Source organism: Amphiura filiformis, chromosome 12 (assembly GCF_039555335.1).
Source record: "Amphiura filiformis chromosome 12, Afil_fr2py, whole genome shotgun sequence".
NCBI lineage: Eukaryota > Metazoa > Echinodermata > Ophiuroidea > Amphilepidida > Amphiuridae > Amphiura > Amphiura filiformis.
The window spans coordinates 28,227,249-28,252,469 of record NC_092639.1 but is presented as its reverse complement, the minus strand read 5'-3'; the positions used below and the strand labels follow the sequence as shown (position 1 = coordinate 28,252,469).

General features: G+C 35.6%; 1 protein-coding gene across 6 annotated transcripts in view; it reads left to right on the top strand.

Annotated features, from left to right (window-relative positions):
- The window catches only part of LOC140166019 (sorting nexin-33-like), a 100,470-nt gene that overhangs the window by 11,518 nt on the left and 63,731 nt on the right, over window positions 1–25,221 (top strand). The window contains exon 1 of one of the 6 annotated variants that reach the window (XM_072189389.1): window positions 8,661–8,973. The exons of the other annotated variants lie outside the window; for them this stretch is intronic. Within the exon in view, the coding sequence (XP_072045490.1) occupies window positions 8,962–8,973 (12 nt within the window). The 5' untranslated portion in view covers window positions 8,661–8,961. Of the gene's footprint in view, window positions 1–8,660; window positions 8,974–25,221 lie in introns of those variants that run through there. 6 annotated transcript variants of the gene reach the window in all.

The following is a 25,221-nucleotide window of genomic DNA, read 5'->3' as shown; positions in this document are numbered from 1 at the left end:
CAGTATTTTTATCATAAAAATTGGTTGACACACTCAACTCATGATTGTTTTAAACATTTATTTCTCTTATCTTTGAACAATTTTTGTCACATCATACAAAAATGTCACAGGCATTGAGTTTTGCAATGTGACAGGTGTGCTGTAAATCGCACGCCTGGATAACCCGAGGTGTGCTTTTACGTGTGCTGCAAATCGCACACCTAAATAAACCAAGGTGTGCTTTTTTCAAAACTGGTGTATGACTATGATTTCATTTTCAGCTAAAACTTAGCAATTGTGACAACATACATGTACTTTTTTAAATGGCCATGGTAAAAGCTCTGGGGTAATGAATGGTGTATACTGCATAGATGTCCCTGGACTTTGGACTTATTGCTAGTGTCATTTGTAATTTTTTTTTTTAATTAGTTTTTTTTTTGGATTTAGAATGTCCCTAGAATGTCCCTGGAACTTAAGAATGTCCCTGGAATTTTTTTTTAATTTAAAAAAAAAATTACAAAAAGATTTAAAAATTATAAATTCTTGTTTAAAATAGGCAAATTTGTAAATTATGTTCACATAATAATCTATGAATGATTTTAAAATGCATTTGTTTTGTATGCTTCTTTACTTCATAAATAGGTTGTAATGTGAACATCAATTATAAATTTGCCTATTTTGAACATGAATTTATAATTTTTTTAAAAGTTTTTAAAGTTTTTAAAAAAAAATTAAAAATATTTCCAGGGACATTTTTAAGTTCCAGGGACATTCTAAATAAAAAATTAAAAAACTTAAGTGTGCGAAAAATCGCACCCTCGGCGTATTTTCAGGCGGCGTGCGCGTGCGAATCGCTTTTCGCATTTAAAACTCAATCCCTGATGTCATTTTCCGTTTTGTACCTCCGATTCCGTGATTTTTTTCTGTTTTCCGTAAAACGGAAAACTTCGGACTCTACACTACACCAGCTGAGCTGTGGATCCCGGCTGTGGATGTCCACAGTTCTGTGAACTGCACAGAAATTTCTCATGTACAATGTATGCGTCCTTGTTGGCTGATTTGGTTGATGTTTACATCTATATACACACACACTAACACACATTGTATGTTTTCAATCGCCAAACTGTGGACGAAGTGGCCGGTTCCATTAGTATTTTTTGATGAAATAACCAACCATTCAGGACATTACCCTGCCCCTGTGTATATATTTCCCTGGATGAACATTGCATTTTTAATTTTTTTAGCCATACGGGTTACAGTGGTATAGTCTCTCCAACCGGGGACGTCCATGGTTGGCAGATATCCCCGGTTGTATAATTAAAAATGCAGAGATTGTCCCCGGAAGTGAGCGAGTTTGGTCGCACTCCCACACACACAGGTATTCGTCACCAAACAGGTCTCTGTAAAACTGGACCCTTGAATTTGGGCAAGTTTTTTATCTAATTTTGACGGGCTAATCAGGACATTGGGAGCTGCTTTACACACATTTTACAAAATATTTTATGACATTTAACACAACTGGGGATGAAATTTTATATCACTAATAGGTGATGCACTCTAACATGCATTTTAGGTTACTAGTATTTACAGCCTATTACACTAGCAAAATGAGGATGGTGCATGGTTGTAGGAAAGTCCCCTGTTGGAATGAGTTTCATAAAAATGCCTGTGTTTGAGGGTGATTACATAATATGTACTGTGATTGTACACCCCCACACACTCCCCCACATCTATTCTTAAATACTCAACCTAAGTAACCGGGGGGGGGGGTATGACAAATGACAAATGACCATACAGGGACGTGCCGCAAATATGGGTAGCATTTTCGGCCTCTTGGTATATCAATGACCCCTTTTTCAAAGCCTATTTTGGTATATGAATGGGTCCTTTTTTCAAAATGTTCTCAATTTTTTCGGAAAATAGCCCAATTTTTCCTTAATCTAGCCAAAATTTGCAAAATTTGCCCAAAATTTTGGGAAAATTTGTAAAAACTAAGACAATTTGGGTTAAATTAGGCCGAAAATTTTGACTTTTGGTATATCAATGGGTCCAAATTTCTTGAAAAATTGGTATATTTATGGGTCCACTTTCAAATTCTCATGGCACGTCCTTACCAAAACCAAACTTGGCTACCCCCGGCCTACGTACTCCACCCTCTCACGTTTACATGCACACAATCAATCCTACATATTTTTGTGCATATCTTTTAGAAATCTGATCTAGATGTGTAATTTTGCTAGCCTGTCAATTTCCTTACACTATGGGCCACAATGGCCTCATCCCATTGGCATAGTTCAATAACCTCAATCAAACAATCATACTGCAAAATTCGACCTCAAATTTCAGAGTATGAGTTTTTGTACCCAAATTTTCAAAGGTCATTCAATGAGTGTGCAAATGTATTTGGGTTAAAGAACTATGCCTTGATAGATGAGCATGTTGTGGATCCTAGTGTTACTACAATACATTTGGCATTGGTGCATAGATTACAAGCATGATACCATCTAGTTTTAATCATGATGAAATTGAATCAGGATTACCTGACATTTCAATGGCAGGAAATCTAGCAAGTATTAGTTTCATGATGGGCTGTGTATATAAGTGGATGACGAGGAGCATTCAGTGCAAGATAACATTCATGTGCGTCGCATGAAACTGTAACTAAGATTGCGAGATATCCAATTAATGAGTTATTCCACTTTAAATTCATACACCCTCATGGAAGGCCTCACTTTAAACACAGATCCTGCTTTAAATAATAATATTCCACTTTGACTTAGGGATCGCAATCCTCGAGCACACCGATCCTCGTGGATCCTATGACCGTCTGAACATGGCTAATGTCATCCATGGTGGGGGGGGTATGGATTTCAAGTGGAACAGATCAATGGTAGCCAAAGCTCCTCATTTGTATTCTGTTGACAGTTTAAAACAAAACTGAAAGAAAATGAAAAGGTGATTCTGGCCTGTAGGCAGCTATGTAAAGTTTTGTGGGAAACTTTGAGAATCGTTCTTTAATATTTATAAAGTTATAGGCTATAGACTAACCCCAAAAGTAATTTTGTCAACATTCAGTGAAACTTTAATAAGTGTACAGTATACAGCCATGCATAGGAACTGGCAGCAGCACATTTCTCTGGTGCATGATGATGGCCAGTGTAAGATTTAAATGCGGTACTATAGACAGCGAACATTGTATGTATTCCCCCGTTATTGAACTTCAGACTTCTTAGCACCAGGGACAAAAATTAACATTACATGCTCAAATTTTAAAGAAAGTTGTGCTATCTGATCTTCTAAAACCCGCTTTTGTATCCTAATAGTAATATTAATTTAATGTAAGTCAGCGAAGTTGCAAAAAATATAGCCAATTTTAGACATTCAAGAATTACCAACATTTCAGTTAAAATCCATGCATCCCTATGGAAGACATCACCTTACATGTATCTTATCTCATCTCACACACAGGGAGTGTAGAATTCAAATGGAGTCACCCATTCAGGTAACCCCATTTGAAATTCATGCTCCCTGTGTGGGAGATTAAGATCATGTTTTCCATATCGAGGGCTTGGTGCATTTTGGCCATTTTGAGAAAATCAGCTTTGAAAATTTTGCCCTGTTTCAAATTGATTGTAGAGTGTTACTTGATAGGAAACAGTGTTGTAAACAGGCTTAATACCTGCCAAATTTATTTAGGAACATGTTTTTTACCTATTTCGAAGTGTGAGCATGACATTTTTTTAAATATCGTTTATTATTAATGTGCATGTGCAGATAGGACCTTGTGGCACTAAGCAATTTGAAGAAAACCACACTTAGGCCCTGTTGCTTTGCTTTGAATTGCTGCATTTCTATTTATAACATAGTAGTCATGGTAGTGCACTTGCACATACGAAGTAATATTATTATACTATAGTGTTGAGTATTCAAATAGGTAAATCTCCCAAAATTATTTTGAGATCACAAGCTTCTGCATTATACACTTCAAATGAAAAGTAATGAATTAAGAAAACATTATGCAAATCATGTAAAATATGTGATATGAATGAAGTAATCATTATTATTTGCAAACAACATTATTTCATTATGAAAACATCACAGCTAACATGCCAGTTATTAGCTCAACTGCCTAATCAAACATGCCAATGAAAACCTGTTCGTAAAAATTATAACTACAAAGATGAGAACCGGGTCACTTAATTAAACTTGGAGGTTAGTGATGGATAAAAACCAATTTAAGCCATGTCTAAAATCTTCTTGTTATGTAAGATATTATGGAAATGATTGGTGCAGTAGTCAGTTTAAAGCATCCGGATGTTATTTCTCGCTATTCAATGATTGAGCCACAAAGTCCTATCTGCATAATAAGCTATAATAAAGTATAAGAAATATGACGCAAAATGTTTGAGCCAGATGGGACCTTGTGGCCCTAAAGAAAGTGGCTAAATGCAGATAGGCCAAACCTATTTTTGGTGGTATCAAGCCCAAATGGTATGATAAGCATTAGTTAGTACCATCAGCTGGTTCTCAGTGTTGTAAGGATCATTTTGGTACCAAAATCTCATTTTGGCCAAAAATGCAGATAGGACCTTGTGGCACTAAGCCCTCGATATGGGGTGTATGGATTTCAACTGGAATTGGATCTGAATTCAGGAAGATAGCCAAATGTGATCTATAATCAAGTTGTGCCAAAACTCTTGCATACTTGAAATTTCAGTTTATCAAAAGTCACTTTAATCTTGTATAAATCTCTCTGAGTAGGATCAAAGACATTTTTCACCTGATGATGTGGACAGAAGAAGAAACCACATCAAGAGTTTCTATTTTAAAAGATGTCTAGACCTTATTGGATATATGTAATATTATCTAAATTTACTGATTTGAGATACCTTGCCAATTTGGATACATCTTGTGCCAGAACTCTTACCAAATTGTGCCAAATGGTATGTGTCATGATTGGAATATAGCCAGGTACCCATTTACAAAGCAGCATCAGCAGACAAAGGATTGGACAAAATGAGCAACCAAACATAATAAACCTGCTTATTAAAATGGGCTCTATTTTGTAAATTCAAAATATTTCCTTAGCAATTTGCAAAATTGCTAAGGTCTGTTTCTGTCAAGTTCTTTCTTTCTTTCTTTCTTTCTTTCTTTCTTTCTTTCTTTCTTTCTTTCTGTCAATCTTATAATGAGCCACCGTAGCCATATGCTTTGAGCCATGTTGACCATAGTTGGTCATTAGGACCATTGGGTGGGGGACAAATGAAACATGATCAACTTCAGGTCAAAGGTCATCCACTTCCGGCCAATGGCCAAAAACGTGATTTCACTAAAAATGCTACTCCTTCCACAAATTACACAGCACGATGATGGCACTTTGGTACATACATCAGCTATACCCAGTGTCTAAAAGTTATTGTCCAGAATCGGGTCAAAGGTCATCAAGGGATACTTCCGGTATATGACCAAATACCCTAAAATGCTGCTGCTGTCGCAAATATATATAGTACAACAATGTTACTTGGTCATCAGGACTAATAGCTGGTGGCACAAATGTCACATGACCAACTCAAGGTCAAAGGTCATGGAAAAGTTATTATGGCGAAAATGTTATTTCCTATTATTTTTACTAAAACTGCTACTCCTTACTAAATTACACAGCAAGATGACGCCACTTGACACATACATTAGCCTTGAGGTCAAAGGTCATACTGAAGGTCATTATGGCTGATGTGATTTTCTGTTCTGTTACTAAAAATTCTAAGTCATTCCACAAATTATAGCATGACATTACTTGCATACAACCATTGGGGTCAAAGGTCATTGGGTCAAAGGTCATTGGGGTCAAAGGTCATTGGGGTCAAAGGTCATGTAGGTATTACTTCCAGTATGTAGCAAATTACCTTAGGAAGTCGCACTATAATAGCGCATGACCATAGTTGCACAGAAATATTTACATGAATATTGAATAATTTTTGGTTAGGCCAAATAAAAATAATCATGTTTCGCCTTCTCCCGCTTCCTTTTTTGAGGTTTCTTCAATTATATTTTTATTTTTTGAAATTCAGTTATAACTTTAAAAAAATATGTCTTGGGAGTAATGCTTTCTATAGCCTTGCCAATATACAAGAAACACTTTTGGAAGGTTTTGTGATAATTAGAGGAGGCCTATCTCTTTGAACAAGATATAAAAAGAGGCCTCCTCCGGATCCTTTTTCCAGGCATTATTGTGTGAGTTAACAGTTCTAATTATGGGTATTTGCACCAATTTTACGATAAAAAATAAAAATCACCCTCTTCCTCCTTTTTGAAACATGTTTTTTATTTTACTTGGCCTTATCAAAATGATTTCACATACTGTAATAGTATGGAAAATAATTATGTAATATAATTTATGATTAATACTACAAACATCTGTTCATAAATGAATATTCCAATGAATTATACATATGCTGGACCTTTTGAACTCAAGAGATATGCTATAGGTGAGCTAACTAATTAACCTTGGTCTCTAGCCAAATTCCAAAGTTATAGTGCATTTCAAAAAAAGACCTCTCAGTAAAATCAGCATAATATACTACCTCTTACATGCATTCATGCTATATAGCTGGGGTAATTAGCTATAGGCCTAGGTAATTAGCTATTGCTAAGGTCCCGTATATGTGTATGCGCAATTAGCTCTAGTTATATCTAGAGGTGATTTGTGTATTTGTTATTGTTATCAATTGCAGAAAATGTAAGAATAATGCTCATTTCTGTATCTAAATCTTTAAGTGTTCACCAGGCTAAGAAATCTGTGGTGGTGAGGGTGAATCCATCTAGATTCTCGCAAGAGAATTTTGCGAGAATCATTGATTCGTGCAAATCTACTATCGCTCCCGCTGAACAATGATTTGCAAATCAGCCTATCTTAGGGATAAAAGATTGCACCAAATGTACAACCAAAATATAACAAACCTGCTGGTCATCCAAAAATACATGTATCAAAATGCTGTATGCTTTAAATTTTAAATCAATCCAAACAGTTTACTTCTAGGGGTCATTTGGGGTCATTGTTAACAATTTGCAGAGAAAGATGCTCATTTCTAAATGAATGAATCGAGGTATTCATAACAAGAAGGATGCCATTTGTTGGGCCCATATTCAGTTGATCATGAAGAATTTGTCATGGAGGAGGTCATGTAGAATTTGTAGGAAATATTGGTTGACTGTTCAAGCATTTACCATTGTTGGAATTTCAGGATATTACAGAGAAAACAGACAACACTTGTGGATTGAGAAATGTGTAGTTGCATAAATAGTGCTCATTAATTCCTCGGTTTTTTTTAGCACCTTTCCCTTTCTGAACAGACAACGATAAAGGGGTGATGGGGAAGGCTGCCTCGTCAGAAAAATATTTTCTGGTGAAATTAGAATGGAAAAAATGGAATTTAATTTAACAACGATTTAACAATTTTATGAGGTTTCAAAAAGTTATGTTTCCTGTGCAACTGCAACTGGAACAATTAGGGCTTTTTGCCTATCTGAACTATGTCGTTCTTCTTGACAAGAAACATGGTGATTGGAAATCCCTAAACACTGTAACTGGAAATCACCTGATTATTGACGGAAACTGACAAAAAGGCAAAATAATATGAACTTCTATTTCAGGGTGTCTAGACTAATTTTAAGTGTATCAAACACTATGGACCACAATGGCCTCATCCCAGTGGCGTAGTTCAATAACCTCAATTAAACAATCATAGTGAAAAATTTGACCTCAAGTTGCAGAGTATGAGTTTTTGTACCCAAATTTTCAAAGGTCATTCAATGAATGTACAAATGTATGGGGGTTAATGAATTGTGCCCTGATAGATGAGCATGTTGTAGATCCTAGTGAAAGTCTACTTGTTCGTAATCATACTTGATGGCTTGACCAACTTTCAATTGTTTTTATTATGTCACACAATGATTAAGCTTTGATTGAGCAAGATGTGTTTGTGCGTACTAGTGTACTGGAAATTTAGTGAATGACTTGGGTCATTTTGGTGTCCATTTGTAGCCTCAAATTTGATTTTGTCGGGATCGGGAGTCAACTACTGGTCAGTCATGGTGAGTACTGTCTTTTGTTTTTGTTTGTTTGGATTCTACAACCCTGGATGACCCAAGGAAGTATTCAAATGGTGGCTTACTTCCATTGGTGTCTACTCTAATGGAAATTTTGTGTACACATCAGGAATTGGATCCCTTTCTCTAGGAAGGCAACCTAACTGTAGCAGCTATCATAGCCTAGTACTATTATTGCAAGAATTCTTTCTGTTTGCAATGGCATTGATTGATAAAGTTAATGATATTTATTGTCATTAAAAACAAGTTGTGAATTCTATCAACTTCCTGGCATTTGATCATTCATTGTTGGCTTTTACTGGCAGTAGGTTGTTTAATAATTATTTAAAACATTATCTAAACACATAAAGCTTCAAATGCTTGTACTTCCATGCTACCCTAAACAACAGTCTGTGAGTGTAATGTGGTGTTAATAATGATGCAACAACATCACACCAAATGACATTACACCAAACCATAACAATAACATAGGAAATTTATTATTAACAATCCCTGTCTTATAAATGGTATATCCCACTGGTCAGTCATCCGTAGAACAAGCCAACCAGGAAGCAGTGTTTTGCGATGACTCGGCTTGTCTGAATCATAACACAGCTACTCATAATACACATTGTACACATGTGTGGCCTTTAAAATTGTATCCCAGTGAAATCAAATGCATGTAATACTGACGCACTTGTTTGACACATACTGGAGAAATCACATCAAGCTATAATACATCATTATAACAGCAAAGGATTTATACTATACTTCAACAGCATATGGTTACATTAATGTTGGCATGTGAATTTCATCTAGATCTGGATTTTATATACTGTCAGTCGCAGGTTTTGATTTTTTTCTAAGAATAAGGAATAACGTTAAGCGGACTACACTATGCATCTGCGGGTAAGTGAGAGATGTTCTTTAGCAATATTTAAATGTAGTAAATTTATTCATGTGTTTTTCATTTATATAATTTTAAGTGTCATGATATAACAATGTCATAATTTATCAAAATTGTGTGGGTCTTTTTAAGACTGCTGATGTATAGATAACAGTTTGTTTAATGTGAGGGACATCCCCTTCCATTCTATTTTTAGAATTTTGGAGTTTTAATATTTGACAGTTTACAGTCGGTCACCAGTCTCTCTGAAAATTGGGTACACCAAATGCAATGAAGCATTTCTTCCAAAATTAATTCAATTTTGGCAAAAATCGCCTAAGCTTGAAATGAAGAATTGGAATAAAGAATTGCAAAATTCTTGTGCGCCAAATCTAATTTTCTCTGGGCCAAAATCGTGACATACAGCCGCTGAGTAAACACACCTTTTATTTGGCTAAAATAGTGCCAAACTTGTGTTACAATTGTAAAATTGTAATTTTATTTTCTTCTGCGGACAAATCATTCTGTTTATCTTTATGGACCAACCTGTTGTTCGGTGCATGACCCAACAATTTTTGATTAACATCTGGCGACCCATATGATCGTTGACCTTTCTGTATGATGTCATGCTTGAGCAAAATATGTAAACAGAGTTTCTGACAGGGAAATTTAATCACGCTAATGGTGAATTGGGCAGTACAGTATGACAATATTTAAAACTGTATTAAAATTAAATAAAGGAAAAAAAGAGAAAAATGTCAATTTTAAATTTGATCTTGAGCCTCACACATAGACTTATTCATAATTTGTTTACCAATACCATACATGTACACAGCAACCAAATATGAAACACTTCCTTCTTTTATGCATTAGTAAGCAAATATACAATTAACTAGTATATGTTGGATTTCCCCCCTTAATAGGTTGTTACCAAAGACACACCCTTCCCCCTATGATGATGACGATATTATTAAATTGGTCATTATTTATATTTTTGCTATGAATACTAGTAGTGATGAAAATGTGTAAGCAATTGCACACTATATAACATTGGTGATTTTTTAAATAGACTGGCAGTGTAGTGCCATGGTGAAAAAAGAGCATGTTAAAATGCACAAACCTTAAATTATTACTTAAAAATTTATAATAATAAGAGAGATAATAAAATTAATAATAATAAAACTATGAGATGGTATTGTCTAAAGTTGACATTACTGACAATGTATTGTCTTTGTCATAAATGTTAACATGTTAATGTAAAAATTCATCACATTTAAAGGGGCATTTCGTGATCCACAGCCTCATCCCCCACTTTTCTCAAAAAAAGTTGAGATTTTTATATCACTGGAAACCTCTGGCTACATAATGTTTATGTACAAAATATTTCTTGCAGATTAATTCGCTTTTGCAAAGATATCGTGAAATTTGAATTTCGTTCTGGTGCACCAGAACAAAATTACAATGCATTGTCTATGGAGCAGTGTAATACACATAATCATGTATAACTCGCAAACGCAAAATCGGAATCAACTGAAATTTTGGGAATAAGCTTTTTTCGTGGATATCTACTGAAAAATGTCATAAAAAGAGGATGCTAGGATCACTAAACACTCCTTTAAATGCCATTTATGCATGTAGTTAGTTGGGGGAGTATAAGGGTTGTTTTACAATCAGGGTACATTTCGGCTGGACACCACATTTTGGCCTTATTGAAAAATTAGATATAATTCTATGGAAAAGCGGCCATGCCCAATTATTGGCCACTACTAGCTGTACCTACAACTGCGAAAAAACTGTTTGAAAAGCTCAATAAATGACAAAAATATGTATATATGTGTCATTTTTGGGTAAAAGTGCTGTCTCGTTTGACCTTTGATAATATTTAAGCAGTTCAATCAATGACATTAAGAACAATGAAGCATTATTGGGAATTCAGAAGTTACTATTGAAACATGTTTGATCAAATTCTAAAACCTTGTAAAATTGCAACAATTTTATGAATTGTGACTTTGTATTGAAATCAGGTGGTATATTCCGTCAAAAAATGTCCTTTCCGAATTATGCGTGTTAAGGCATAGTTAAAATTGAGCCATGGAATAAAAAGAAAGTTCTTAAAATACACTCATACATATCCTACAAACTTATTATATACACACATTCCATACCCGCTCAGTTTCCAAGTATCACAGGTTTCAATATTGAAGGTTTGAATTGGTCAAAATGTGTCCTCTCTAAAAATGAAACATTTGCACATTATTCCTAAAGAAGATGTATGATTTAAACTTCTAGGTATGTTATAAGTAGTACTAACATTGTTCTATCATATGCATCATGCAAGTTTCATTCACCTCCATATCCATACTGAATTATGTATGTCAAACAAATTGTCCTCTCCGAATTTAAACAATGACTTACTAATAGTTACACTTAAAGTTAAAATATGCAGAGGTGTTTAATGATATTAACTTTATTTTGATATGTACATGTTACAAACTGTATCCTATCATATTCACATAATCATGTAGGGGTTAGTGGCATTTTAATGCTTTCCCAAGTTTTTATTTTGCACATTAAATTTGAAACGAGTCCTTATTTCTCTTAGAAATATCCATTAACTTCATTCCAGTTTGTTTTCCTGAAGCACCAGTCATGCCAGTACTCTCCCAAATTGTTCCTCATGTCCAACTACTGGAAGATTATATAACCAGTCCATCAGTTGCCTCCCATCAGTACACTGTCCTATTATGTCGGAGAGGACACTAATTTTTGACACATTCACATGGGCAATCCCAAGCCAAAGTGGACATGACTCGAAAAAATAAAATTATCTCTATATATATTTCTTATTATTCCAAACACATGTAAGGTTCAAGTTATACACTTTTTAATGACATTTGCCTAACATTTTGTAAATAAAAAATTTGTTTCTTTGGAGAGTGTATTTTTTAAGTGGAAAGATCCTGTTCATCTTCGATATTTTCCAAGTGGGCCTATTTTGTTAAACACAGGCAGTTTTCTTTTCAATTTGACACATTTTATATCTATGAAATATGGTCTTCAAGAAATATCAATCACATTTTAAATAACCTCCAGTTCGTTTTATCCTTTTGTTGCGCTTTTCATTGCACTAAAAATGGTGTAGCACGCAGTGACTGAGAGATGCATTTTTTATATATTTATAAAATGTTTGAAATTTATTTTAATTGATGCCACTTAATATTTAACTTCTGTTAGTAGTGCCGTGAGTAAAAAATAAGGAATTGAAACACAAAACACTATCCACCACATAATAATGAGAAGGACCTTTTATGGTATGAAGAGTGGAATGCCTTTGTTGATACCGTCAACACAGCATCAGTAGAACACCTTAACATTCAGAAAGAAGAAGGCAGACTGGAGACAAAAGAGCTTAAATTGACAAAAGAAAGGCAACCAAACCAGCAATGGATACTGGCTAACTCAACAGGCAGACAAGAACTTGCTTAAGAAATGACAAAAAGACATGGATGAGCAAGATCGCTGACTACTAAGAAGTAGCCTCAAGTAAAAACAACACGAGAGAAGTAAGCTGAAGAATGTTCTCATTGGTAAAACTAGCAGAAAGGCCTCACAGATACGAGATGCCAATGGAGAAATGCTTAAGGATGAGGCTGCTCGACTGCAGAGATGGGCTGAATATTTTGAAGACCTACATGTACTCAACGCTGAAGAGCCTACTGAGTTACTTGACTTCTCAAGCTTTAATTTATGTGAGGAACTGAACATTAAAATGGAACCACTGACTAGAGAACTTGACAAGGCCATTGGCCTGCTCAAAAGCAACAAAGCACTGGGTATTGATAACATCCCCTGAACTTCTTAAGGACGTGGTGGCGACAACATCAAAGAATGGTTCCTGAGAATTTGTAAACTGATATGGCAAGAGAATGGGGACAAGGCTAATATTATCCTTCCACTGCCAAAAAAGGGAGACCTTTCCTGCTGTAGTAATACTGTGATATCACTCTGCTGGACATTGCAGGCAAAGTTTTCGATGTTGACGCAAGAATGAGGGAAAACCAAAAGGGACTCTCATGCCAGGATCAAATATTCGGCCTGAACCAAATCATTGAGAAATGCCTGAACCAACAGCTGCCATGCCGTGCTTAATTAACTTCATCGACTATAAGGCTGCCTTTGACTCAGTTCACCGATCATCTCTATGGGAAATCCTGCACATCTATGGAATCCCAAGGAAGATCATCAACATCATAAGTAATTCTTATCATGTCACAACATGTGCGGTCAAATCAGAGGGCTCCCTTTCAAAGCTCTTCAGTATAGTCGCCAGTGTAAGACTGGGCAACATTTGGTCGGCACTGCTTTTTGGCCTTGCCATCGACTTCGTAATGAAATCAGCGGTAGATGAAAATAAGAAAAGTATAACCCTTCTACCTAGGCGAAGCTCGAGGTACCCGGAGGTTAAGATACATGTCTGATCTAGACTATGCTGCCAACATAGCCCTCCTAGAAGATTCTGATGCCAAGATGACAAAAACAAATAAAGCCATCCGTGAAACAGCCAGAAAGTTGGGACTTAAAATGAGCTTCAAGAAAACAGAAATCACATGAAGTCACTCACTTGGTCGTTTGAGCTTAACACCATTTGTTCCAATGGCAGATAAAGGCCTCATTACATGTAAGGTTGTAGATCACTTCACGTATCTGGGAGCATACTGTAGTGCTGATGGATAAAATGCCACGGAGCCCAATCATAGGATTGGCAACGCATCAGGTGCTTGAAGAACTTGAGAAGGTGCGGAAGGACTGGTATATCAACTTATAAATACACCAAGATGAAATTCTATAACGCCTGCGTTCTTGCTACCCTTATATATGCTTCTGAATGCTGGACTCTCACTGAGAGAGATGAGTCCAGATTAGATGCATTTGATATGAGATGCCAAAGGAAAATTCTCCGCAACAAATGGACTCAGCATATCACCAACGACTTCATAAGATCTCTGACAAAGCAACAGAAGCTCACCACCATAAAAACAGCATTATGAAATATTTGAAAGTTGTATTCTAAAAGCACTTTTAAATTAAAATTAAAATTAAAATTAAATTAAAATTAAGCTCATAACCATGCCCATGATATGTCATTACTATCATGTGAAAACATGTACACAGTCTTCTAAAGCAACTTTTGAGTTTACTGTTGCAGTATTGGATAAAACTATATTATCACTGGTAACTGATTTGCTTTAAAAAAAAAGATAAAAAAAAAGATAATGATAAAGGAATATGTTTTTAACTTCAGGTATTATTACTTTCATCAATCACTGTGAAAAAATCAATCGCAGAAACTTGAATGTACCTCCTATCAATACGTCAAAAAAATGTCCTCTCCGAATTCTTGTTATGGTGGACAGTAAAAGGTACAAACAGCATTGTTTTTGAAAAGTAAAATTCTAAAAGCACTTAAGCTCATAACCAAGCCTATGATATGTCATGTAGCTATCATGTGAAAACATGAACACAGTCTTCTAAAGTAACTCTTGCGTTAACTGTTGCAGTAGGCCTATTGGACATTTACTATATTATCACTGGTAACTGATTTGCTTTTAAAGATCTAATAAAAATGATCAGAGGTTGATTCAATGTAATCCCAGCATGCAGTATGTTATTATGTACAATGTTATAAAGGAGCCATTTCAACACCATTTCACATTCAAATTTATGTACAAAATAAGAACCAGTAGTTTTGATGGAATATTCATCGCGACTTTTATGTTTTGAATTAATAATTGGGTACGGGTAATGTTTGTGGATACATTGCTACCAAGAAAGTTAAAAAGTCGTGTGTTTTTAAAACAATTTTTGCTATTTTAAATGCTTGGGAAAAGAAGGTGGAACCAGCAAAGTTTTTTCTTGCACATGCATGCATGCAGACACATAGCTTATCTTGTTATATAACAACCTTGACCATGCACAGCAGGAGCCCAGTGTGATATTTTATGAAAATAACAATGTGTTTCTCAAACATGCTGTCAGTGGCTGCAAATGCAATGTATTCTGGGCTTACATTTAAACAACCTCTGAAAAATGATAATGATAATGGAATATGTTTTAAGTAACTTCAGGTATTATTGGTTTCATCAATCACTGTGAAAAAATCAATCACAGAAGCTTTAATGTACATTTTGTACCTTCTATCAATGCGTCAAAAAAATGTCTTCTCCGAATTCTTGTTATGGTGGAGAGTAAAAGGTAAAAACAGCATTTTTTTTAAAAGTTGTATTCTAAAAGCACTTAAGCTCATAACCATGCCCATGATTTGTCATTGCTATCATGTGAAAACATGTACACAGTCTCCTTGAATAAGTTCATCAGGATTGTAGATATCAATTATTGGTAAATTATGCTTTACAAATCAAGTGAGTAATCAAGTGGATTTGTAAAGCATAATTTACCAATAAATGTACACAGTCTTCTAAAGCAACTTTTGAGTTTACTGTTGCAGTATTGGACATATAAACATTATTACTGGTAACTGATTTGCTTTTAAAGATTAAAAAAATGATAATGATAAAGGAATATGTTTTAAATAACTTCAGGTATTATTGGTTTCATCAATCACTATGTAAAATCAAACACAGAAGCTTCATGTATCTTATTATCTATATGTCAAAAAAATGTCCTTTCCGACAATAACTTGTCCTTTCCGACTCATTATTTTGACATCATATATCTAGGCTATCTGTGGACTTAATGTTGTGAAAATTGACATGTAAAAGCACTATACCTATGTTTACGTGGAAATAAGAAAAGAATTTCTATAACTGATCTGTGTCATTCAGCATACACAACTTCATATACTCATGTCACCAATTTTAGCTACAGATAGATTGCAATTTCATTTTACATGAATAAAAATGTTATAAACTTATAAAAACTTAGTTGTATTTTCATTTCACATTGTCCATGTACCAAACCATGTTATCCAAATCCACCAAAAAGAGTAGTATAATTTATTTTTGTTGCAGAATTATAAAATATGACCATGCCCAATATTTTAACATCATAAACTTGATTCAGCCATAAAATTTAAAGTTGGATACTTGACGCTCTAAAATTTCACAGATCTTTTATTTGACTTGTCCGCAACACAAAAATGGGTAAATTAAGGAAAAACAAAAAACTTTTTTTTTGACCCCCAGTGAGACAAATGGTGTACCCTGATTGTAAAACAACCCATAAAGAAAACAGTTTGTACTTGTACTGATTTTAAATTAATATAAAATACATATTTGCAGGTTATTTTTAGTTAATGTCATAGAAGATAAGTGTTCCCCTTTTGTTTGTTATGCCAGCCAGGTAGGTGTTTCCCTGGTATGTAAGATTGTTATCATCCTGTGTTCCAAAAGACGTTGGACGTCACTAATTTAAACACCAGCCCACGAGCTTCAAGTAGCGAGGCAGTGGCTTTGTTTACCTAATTAATCACTATGGGAATTTCAATTAGTGACACATGCAATATGGGGTGATTGGATTCTTGTTAACGAGAGTTTGTACTAACGACCATGTGTTGTGTACTACATATGAAACAGGCTTGTGGAGTAATACTATATAATACTATGTAATATGAGAGTAAGAATCCCAGACCTGGCGCATGTGGGTGAAGGATCAATGTTGCCAGTTGGCATAGTATTTGTATTGGGTTTCAGAAACTGCTAGGGTTCAATGAATATATCTAAAGATGTGTAACTTGGTATTAATGAGAAAATCATAAAAACACATGCTGGAAGATATCAAGACTGGAAGGATGATTTGTGTCAGGATATTTTGGATGTTATGGCAATATCATAATTCATACAGGGCTGTCTTTTATTTAACACTCATTTAACACCTGTGACAGTGGATTCTGGGTAACATCTTAATACTAATAACGGCGTGTCCGTCCGGCCGTCCGTGCGCAATCTCGTTAGCGCGGTTCGCATTCACGCGGTGCACTATCGCATGCCAGAGGTGCGCTATCGCGGAGTATCAACGGGAGTGTTCGCGGAGTACAGTGCGCGCATCGGAAAAGCATTACAGTGTGACTAACAGGTGCATCTCATCGGACCAATAATTATAGGCCTTATTTTCAACACATATTTCAATACCGAATACGTGCACACACGTGCATATATAGGCCTATTTCCGGAATAACCGTTTTTGCGTTCACGTTTCTCGCGATTGATTTCATTACTTTACTAATGATACTAATTTCGGTTTCTCTAAATGTGGTAACAGGGCAGGGCTTGGAAGAGGCGAATGATGGGTTTCCAGATTATGGGTAGGCCTACCGAACTATCAAGTAAGCATCACATCTATAAAAACAAACAGAGTTGATTAAGTTGTGTCAAGTTGGGTCTTGGTCATTGAGAGACGCATTTCACAAAAGTTTAAAAAGTCAGGGCAGGTACATGTATATGGGTAACGGGTTTGGGTAATTAGAAATAGGCCTATCACGAGAAGCGCCCGACCCGAGAACCGCGAAATCTAGTTTTTAATAGAAACCCATCGCGACCAAATCCATGGATTTATATTTTAGAGAAATGTACAATGAGTTTGTTTGTACAATGGGTTTATAAAGGACTTTTCATGTGTGTTTAAGGGGGTACTACACCCCTCAATAGATTTGTGTCTATTTTTGCATTTTTCTCAAAAACTAATAACACAGTGGTAACAAAAGTTCTGTATATTATAGGGGCAAGGTATCCAATTACTACACTGGAATTTCAGTGACCTAAGACAAGCGGTTCGTTATTTATGATAAGAAATTAGGTACCGCTAGGATGTACCTCATTTCCGATCATATATACTGAACCGCTTGTCTTGAGTCACTGAAATTTCAGTGTAGTAATTGGGATCCATGCCCCAATAATCTACTTAATTTTTGTTACCAGCGTGTTATTATTTTTTGAGAAAAATGCAAAATTAGTCACAAATTTACCACAGGGGTGTAGTACCCCCTTAACATGGTTAATGCTAAAAATCCACACCTGTTCAGGGGAACAGATTTCTATGATGAATATTCTACTCTTTCATTTTACATGATATTGGGGAGGGGTCCGTAATCTGTCAAGGGAGTGGGCAGTGAAGGTCACAAGGGTCCGTTTTGGAATGCAGGGGGAGGGATCATTTGGGAATCAAATTTTGAATGGACCTAGGCTACCCCAGGAGTCAAAGAATTGAGTGGGGGTGGAAATAGAGACTGAAAGAACTGCTTTATATTAGGCCTAATACTGTGCAAACATACGGTCTTTTTTGCCTAACTGCAACTGTTAGCTAAAAGGTTTTAAATTTACCAAAAATGTTTGGAAAAGTTGTAAGAACTTTGAAGTTTAAAAATTTGGCTGAAAAGTTTTTGTATAGTGGTGGGTCTAAGTTTTATGGAAAATTGTTAAACAGATAGGTCCACTGTCAAATTCTCAGCGGAACCGGCACATTCCTAGCCCCAACCCAAACTTGTGTATCCCTCCGATCCCCCCTCCACTCTCGGTTGAAGAGAAGCACAAACTGATTAGGTCTTGATTGTACAGTCTGCACATATCTGGCCAATATTAGATAAAATACACACATGTTACAAATCTTGCTTTTTCCATCTGTTCATCTATGGAAAAGCTATATAGTGGGCCATTTAGTGGTTTGAAATGATTGAAATTGAGTTTTGCACAACAATCTTGAACACACCATGAATATAAAGTCCTAAAAGTAGAGCTGGATGCCTACTTGCTTCAAAAAGATAAGTGGTAATACACATACTACATGTAGGTGGGCGTATCATGGACCATTGCATTCAATATCATTTTGTGGTCCAGTTAACTGGAGATGACCCAGTACTGTACAGATGCATTGACATTTATCAGACTATCTGTTTTAGTCAATGAAGAGCATTATATAGTTAAATAAAGGCATTGAATTTGAATTAGAGCAGACACAAATGTCAAATTATCTTGGTGAGAATGACATAACACAAAAGGGAGAAATGCTGATAAACCATTTGCGTGTTGCAGTCTGGTTTTCATGTCTTCTTTGCTGCGGTCCTGGTTGCTACATGTACATGTATGTGACAAGCAGGTCCGTACGCAGCGGTTTTACACATTTTGGGAAGAAAGTTCCCTTTTCACAAAATTTCCCATCCCCCTCTTGAAAAAAGTTCTCTTTTTCAAAATCAGCACCCCCCAAAAAAAAAAATCCTGCATACAAGTTTGGTGTTAGAGCACCCCAAAATATTTTGCAAAGGGGGCAATATGCACCGATGTTCAATCACAAAATTGGGCTATAGTAGATCTGTTATTGACCAGTGTAAAACAGAATGTAACATTTACTACAAATTTCTAGTTGTTTTATCACTGTTACAGAAAGGATTTTGTTGACCCCCCAGATAATTCAACCATGAGATTCACATAAAATTATTGTACCACCCCTAATTTGAGACCTGTTTCAAAAGTTCAACATGGCTTTTTTTCAATTCATACACATTTTTCATGCCAAAGTCAAATAGGGGAGACCGGGAAGTGTCCGCCCTCGGGGCAAGTCCCCTCAATCCCCTCAATCAAGTCAGCCCTTCCATCGTGATTCTTAATTCTTAATTTTCCTTCTCCTGCCGTTGCTGCAAGCTCAATGTTCTTACAAATGTGGTAGTATTTAGCTACATCATACGGCTTTAAAGTGTTAAAACTATAGCCTTTTGCAGGGGTGGAATTTCGTTCAGTGCCACGGGAATCCAAGTGGATTCTCGCAGGAGATTTTTGCGAGAGTCCATGGATTCCCGCAAACGGATTCTCGTAACTAGTACAATCTTGCGGTAGTCCAAAATAAATTGGCAAATTTGTGCTTGCTTATACAATGTAGATCATTTTGGGCAGGCAAGGTACATGCATTATGTAAAATGCATTCAGTTTGTATTACTATAAGGGTGTAGAGAATGCAATTAAATGATTGTCAAATAACACTAACAAAGTTGGTTTTTAAAATGTATGTTGTCCCTTCACTACCATAAGTCATCGTGTCCCTTGCAACTTTACATTTATATTTTGATGCTATTTTCTGGCAATGCGATTTTCACACCTTGCAATAAATAAGCTTTAATTGCATTCGAGCCATCTTCGTCATGTTCGTTGTACTCAAATAAATAGTTTTCTCTTAAATCGTCCTCCCACTTCATTAGTTGCTTTACCGGTACCTGTCCTGCTAGCCATTGTCACTCGCTCAAATGATAAAAAATCAGGCCCAAAATCGTTTAATTTAACACATTCCAACGTGCGGGTAACCTTCCAAACACGTGTGATTGGCCGTGAGAGCGCAGAGTGCAATTTTGACAGTCGTAAACATTTACCACAAGATCCGATATACCCGGAAGTGAGCGCACGATTTTGGCTTTTTATTTCTTATAAAAAGAATTATGGGTAAAATGGGCGAGGGGCTGGCTTTGCAGACTCTGGTCACAGTGCCGTCGTGTATAGAAACCAGTTATGATTGGCTGATTATCCTGTTGTTGATGGCTAGATATCCAATCACTACATTGGTTAGAAACTTTTATTGATTAATCGGTAGTATTGATTACTAATTGGCTTTGTTGTTAAAAATCAACGTTGTGTTTTCGCGATGGCGAGTCAGTGTTGAATGAAAATTTGCCGAGTGAATGAGCCGATCAAGCATGCATGTTGACTGAAGGGATTTCCAGTGCGAGTCCACATGGACTCGCGCAATAGGACTTTTACGGGAGTCTCGGCGCGAGTCGACTCGCGGACTCGCGTCGAAATTCCACCCCTGCTTTTGACATGAAAATTGCCCTCTCTAGGCGAGATTGAAAAAAAGGCGAACACGTCCCGTCTCCCCTATATATAAGTGCAACCAACAAATCACAACAAGCATAATACAAACTTTACCGCCTTCCTTTACAGTGCAGTTTGCAACGCCTCTTTTTAAAGTTATTCCCAATAAATGTCCAATACAGCCCTTTCCCTTTAATCACTGCGTTGTCTTTTTAAAGACATTTCTTGTTTCAATTCATTGTGGTTTGATGATCACATTAATACTGACTCATGAATATGACCATAGATCGTCATAAAAACTGACTATCTATGATATAACCAAAGCCACCTTGATAGACCGATAGATGTGACATTGATAAACTTTCATTGTAATTCTGAGCTGCTATCACTTACAAGTTCATGATAGGATTTAAAAATAGCCCTGTCATTGCCAGGGCATGACTTGATGACTTCCTTTAAAAGCATTAGCTGGAGTACTAAAATGTTTGCAGTTTTGCAGTTTTGGTTCTTTTCAATTCATTGTGGTTTGATGCCCACATTGACTCATGAATGTAACCAAAGTCACCTTGACAGACCGATAGATGACACTGATCCTCTTTCTATTGTAATTCTGTTGCTATCACTTATCATGATAAGATTTAAAAATAGCCTTGTCATTACCAGGGCACGACTTGACAACTTCCTTTAAAAGCATTAGCTGGAATACTAAAATGCAGACCTGCCAACTGTCCCTCATTTGGGGTTTTCCAAAGTGAAAAAGAGGGACAGTCCTTCTTTCTGAAAATTTCATTGATGGCAAATTCAAATGTGAGAACAGCCGAAAATGATGCAAATTTCACTTTAAAATTTTGCTATTGCATTCTCTTTAGTCTATTGTGATAAATTTAGACCTGCAAAACATTCCCTGAATTCTGAAAGTATCGCACACCTCAATTCTTTGAATTTGTGTCTGTTCCTGGTTTGTGTACACAAGGTTTTGGCCTCGATGTCCCTCTTTTTGACTTCGGTAAGTTGGCAGTTCTGAAAATGTTCACTGTTTTGCAGTTTTGGTTCTTTTCAATTCATTGTGGTTTGATGCCCCCGTTTATCCTGACTGACTCATGAATGTAACCAAGTCACCATGATCGACCGATAGATGACACTGATCCACTTTCTATTATAATTCTGCGGCTATCATGTACAAATTCATGATAAGATTTAAAAAATAGGCCTGTCATTGCCAGGGCACGACTTGACGACTTCCTTTAAAAGCAAGCATTAACTGGAAGACTTAAATGTTCACAGTTTTGCTAGTTTTTAGCCTGCTATTATTTGCCTGTGTCTCAACAAAACATGTGTCTTCAAGCATTATGATTGTTAAAACAAACAAATAATGGAAAGAATATATATGAAGCAGAAACCAAGATTTTTGTTGTTGAGGTTTGTTCCACTCTGTTGGAAACCTGCCACATCATTAAGCCCAGTGTGTGTACAATGGCAAACATTTCCTGTCATTGTTCAACTATAGGCCTATTCAACGATATACAATAATTACACAAATGTAATGTTTAGCTTTATAAATTACTGTTCAAAAAGTTCCTGTGACAAACATTTAATTTCAAAAAATAAATGGAAAATTGGCACATGAAATAATATTTTATTTGAAATAAACGTGGCACAAAAAGAATGTCTACACTAGTTGGTACATAGTCATAGGTCAACATCAGTGGGAATGAACCCCCAATATTTCTGATTTTGACGAATTGGACCCTTTTTCCAAGGGGGAGGGGTAAATTTTGTGAAAAGTGGACTTTCTTCCCGTAAAAGCCTGTTTTTTTGAACTTAAGCAAATTTGCACCCCCTGCGTACAGGCCTGCTTTCATTTGATACTTTACTTGTGAAAAAAGAATTCCAAACCATCCGTGGAATTTAATTTTGTGAAAATTGGTGTGATTTGAAAAGAGTGAAGTATTTTTAAGTGCTATTTCTATTTAAGTGTGATTTTGTGCATCAATGAATGGTATTTTTATTTTCATTATCATTATCACAGACCAATGCATTGGAAAACCGTACATGTTTTAGAAATGAAATGAAAGCGTCATCTTTCTTTTCTGAATGTTTTTGTCAATTTCACTAGATATTAATTTGTTAAAATGTGAAACTATTTATATTGCAAAGCTGATATAAATATATCACTATCACTATCAGTGAATAAAAACGTTTTGATATCAAAAGTGTTATGAAATGAAAGTATTATTCAGTTTATAGATTCTTTATTCCATCACAATTCAGTCTTGAACATTGAAACTGAAACTGGCCTCTCAAATTGAAGCTGGCCTCTCAAATTTTTCTCAAATTTGTATCTTTTGGACGCCAAGGAAATGAGTTTGAACATATAAGCAAATGTATTTCAAATTTTGATTCTAAAATAAAATAAAAGGGGCTAAGAATACACAGTGTGCCCTAACACTAACCTTAAAGACAAACCCAAACCCTACAACCCCTAAGTTAAACTTAGGTGCTTACAATATTCTATAGTTTCAAATGTTGAAGTGAATGATTGAATTGGATGAACAAAATGTTTCCCATAATGCTGGACAGTATTGTCACATCTGCAGAACTAACTGCACACCCATCATGTCAAATCATCATCATAAGACAGATCCTCTGGATAGGAATGTCATTATCCTCATGATGAATCAGTTCTTATGATATAAACAAATGATAGCGAGTTATTAATATCACAATTGGGATGACTTTACAGTATGATAAAATGACTGGTTACAGGCTGTATCAATATGGTTTCTACCCATGAGTGTCTTCAACTGTCAGCTACTGTCATGTTTGTGGAAAAATGGCTGCTGCTTCCAATGCAATCTTCTTGAAATTACCACATTGGCAGTTTTCTGACATTTGATGATATTAATCGACTTAAATAGATCCTATGTTGCATTTTGATGCGGCATTCTTGAGCATAGACTGTTTGTTTTGGTTATGTCTATAGACTATAGATGCAGTAATTTTTTAAATTTATTTTTCATTTTGCAGTTGCAATCTTGCATTTTTGATCAAAAAATTGTGTTTTTTCTCTAAGCCTAGATATCAATCAGTTAGATACGGTCTATGTGTGTCAAGTAGAGTCCGAAGTTTTCCGTTTTACGGAAAACGGAAGAAAATCACGGAATCGGAGGTACAACACGGAAAATGACATTTTTCTATGATGTGACAAAAATTGTTAAAAGATAAAAGAAATAAATGTTAAAAACAATCATGAGTTGTGAATGTTTATTTTTATGATAAAAATACTGAAATAAAGGTATATTAGGCCAAAAAAAAAAAAGGTTTGTCTCAAACCTTGCGCGCGCGTTTGTAAAATCACACGATTTGACAAAAAAAGAAATGCGGAAATATTTTTTATTTCAAATTTTTTTTTTTTTTTTTTTTTTTAAAAAATCTTTGAACATTAGACTTTTTTTTCAAAAAAAAAAAATGGCATTTCGCATTTGTTTTTAAATTTCTCGTGAGCTTTGAGACAAACTTTTTTTTTTTGCCTTACCAAGGCATGAACCCCCTATATCCCTCCAAACATCGTAATAGTCGGCCTATTATCGTGCGAATATTCCAATCAGAGCATATTGATCACGATATTGAACACTTTATTGTGACATTAATATTATTGTTTATACATTTTAAGCTTTATCCATGACACGGATTTACAAATTTTACAACACGGATTACAACACGGAAAATGGATTTTAGAAAACAGTAAACTTCGGACTCTAGTGTCAAGTTTTCTGTGGATGTTTGTTCACAAGGGCTCCCTTCAAAAAAGGAAGTCAATGGAAGGAGCCATGTGGGTTTACTATCCTAGACAACAACACGGCAATGTACTTTGAACTAAAATATTTATTTAGGTCACTAAGAGTGACAGGATGTGAACCATCCAATATTGTGTTCACAAGCTTGTCTTGTCTTGGAAATAAACTTTCAACGTTGAAGATGCAATATTAATTAAGAGCACTTACAGTTTGAAAAAAAAACACCCAAAAAATGACAATGAGTTAATCATATTTTGTTGCAAAGTTATGTCATCTATAGTTGGTTGTATCTCAGCTTCACCTTTGGCGACATTAGACCTATTTGATCATACTAGGTTGTATGTTTTCTATGTCATCTTCACAATATTGCTCTAGTTTAGATGTCCAGGATGTTATTGAGATCAGTTGGTACATGTAGTCGAGTAACACTAACACTGACACCAGTAATTGTTGCATGCCAACTGTATCCTAGGAACCATGTAAGATGTTTGCAGTTCAGTAGGGGTTCGTGCTCTAGTTGTTTCATGATATGTTATGTGATTATATTTACATGTAGATAACATGATGAGGATGATGATGATTAACATTGATGGTGATGATGAAAATGATGATAACAATGACAATTTGGGTTAAACGATGATAACAAGGATAACAATTAATAACAATT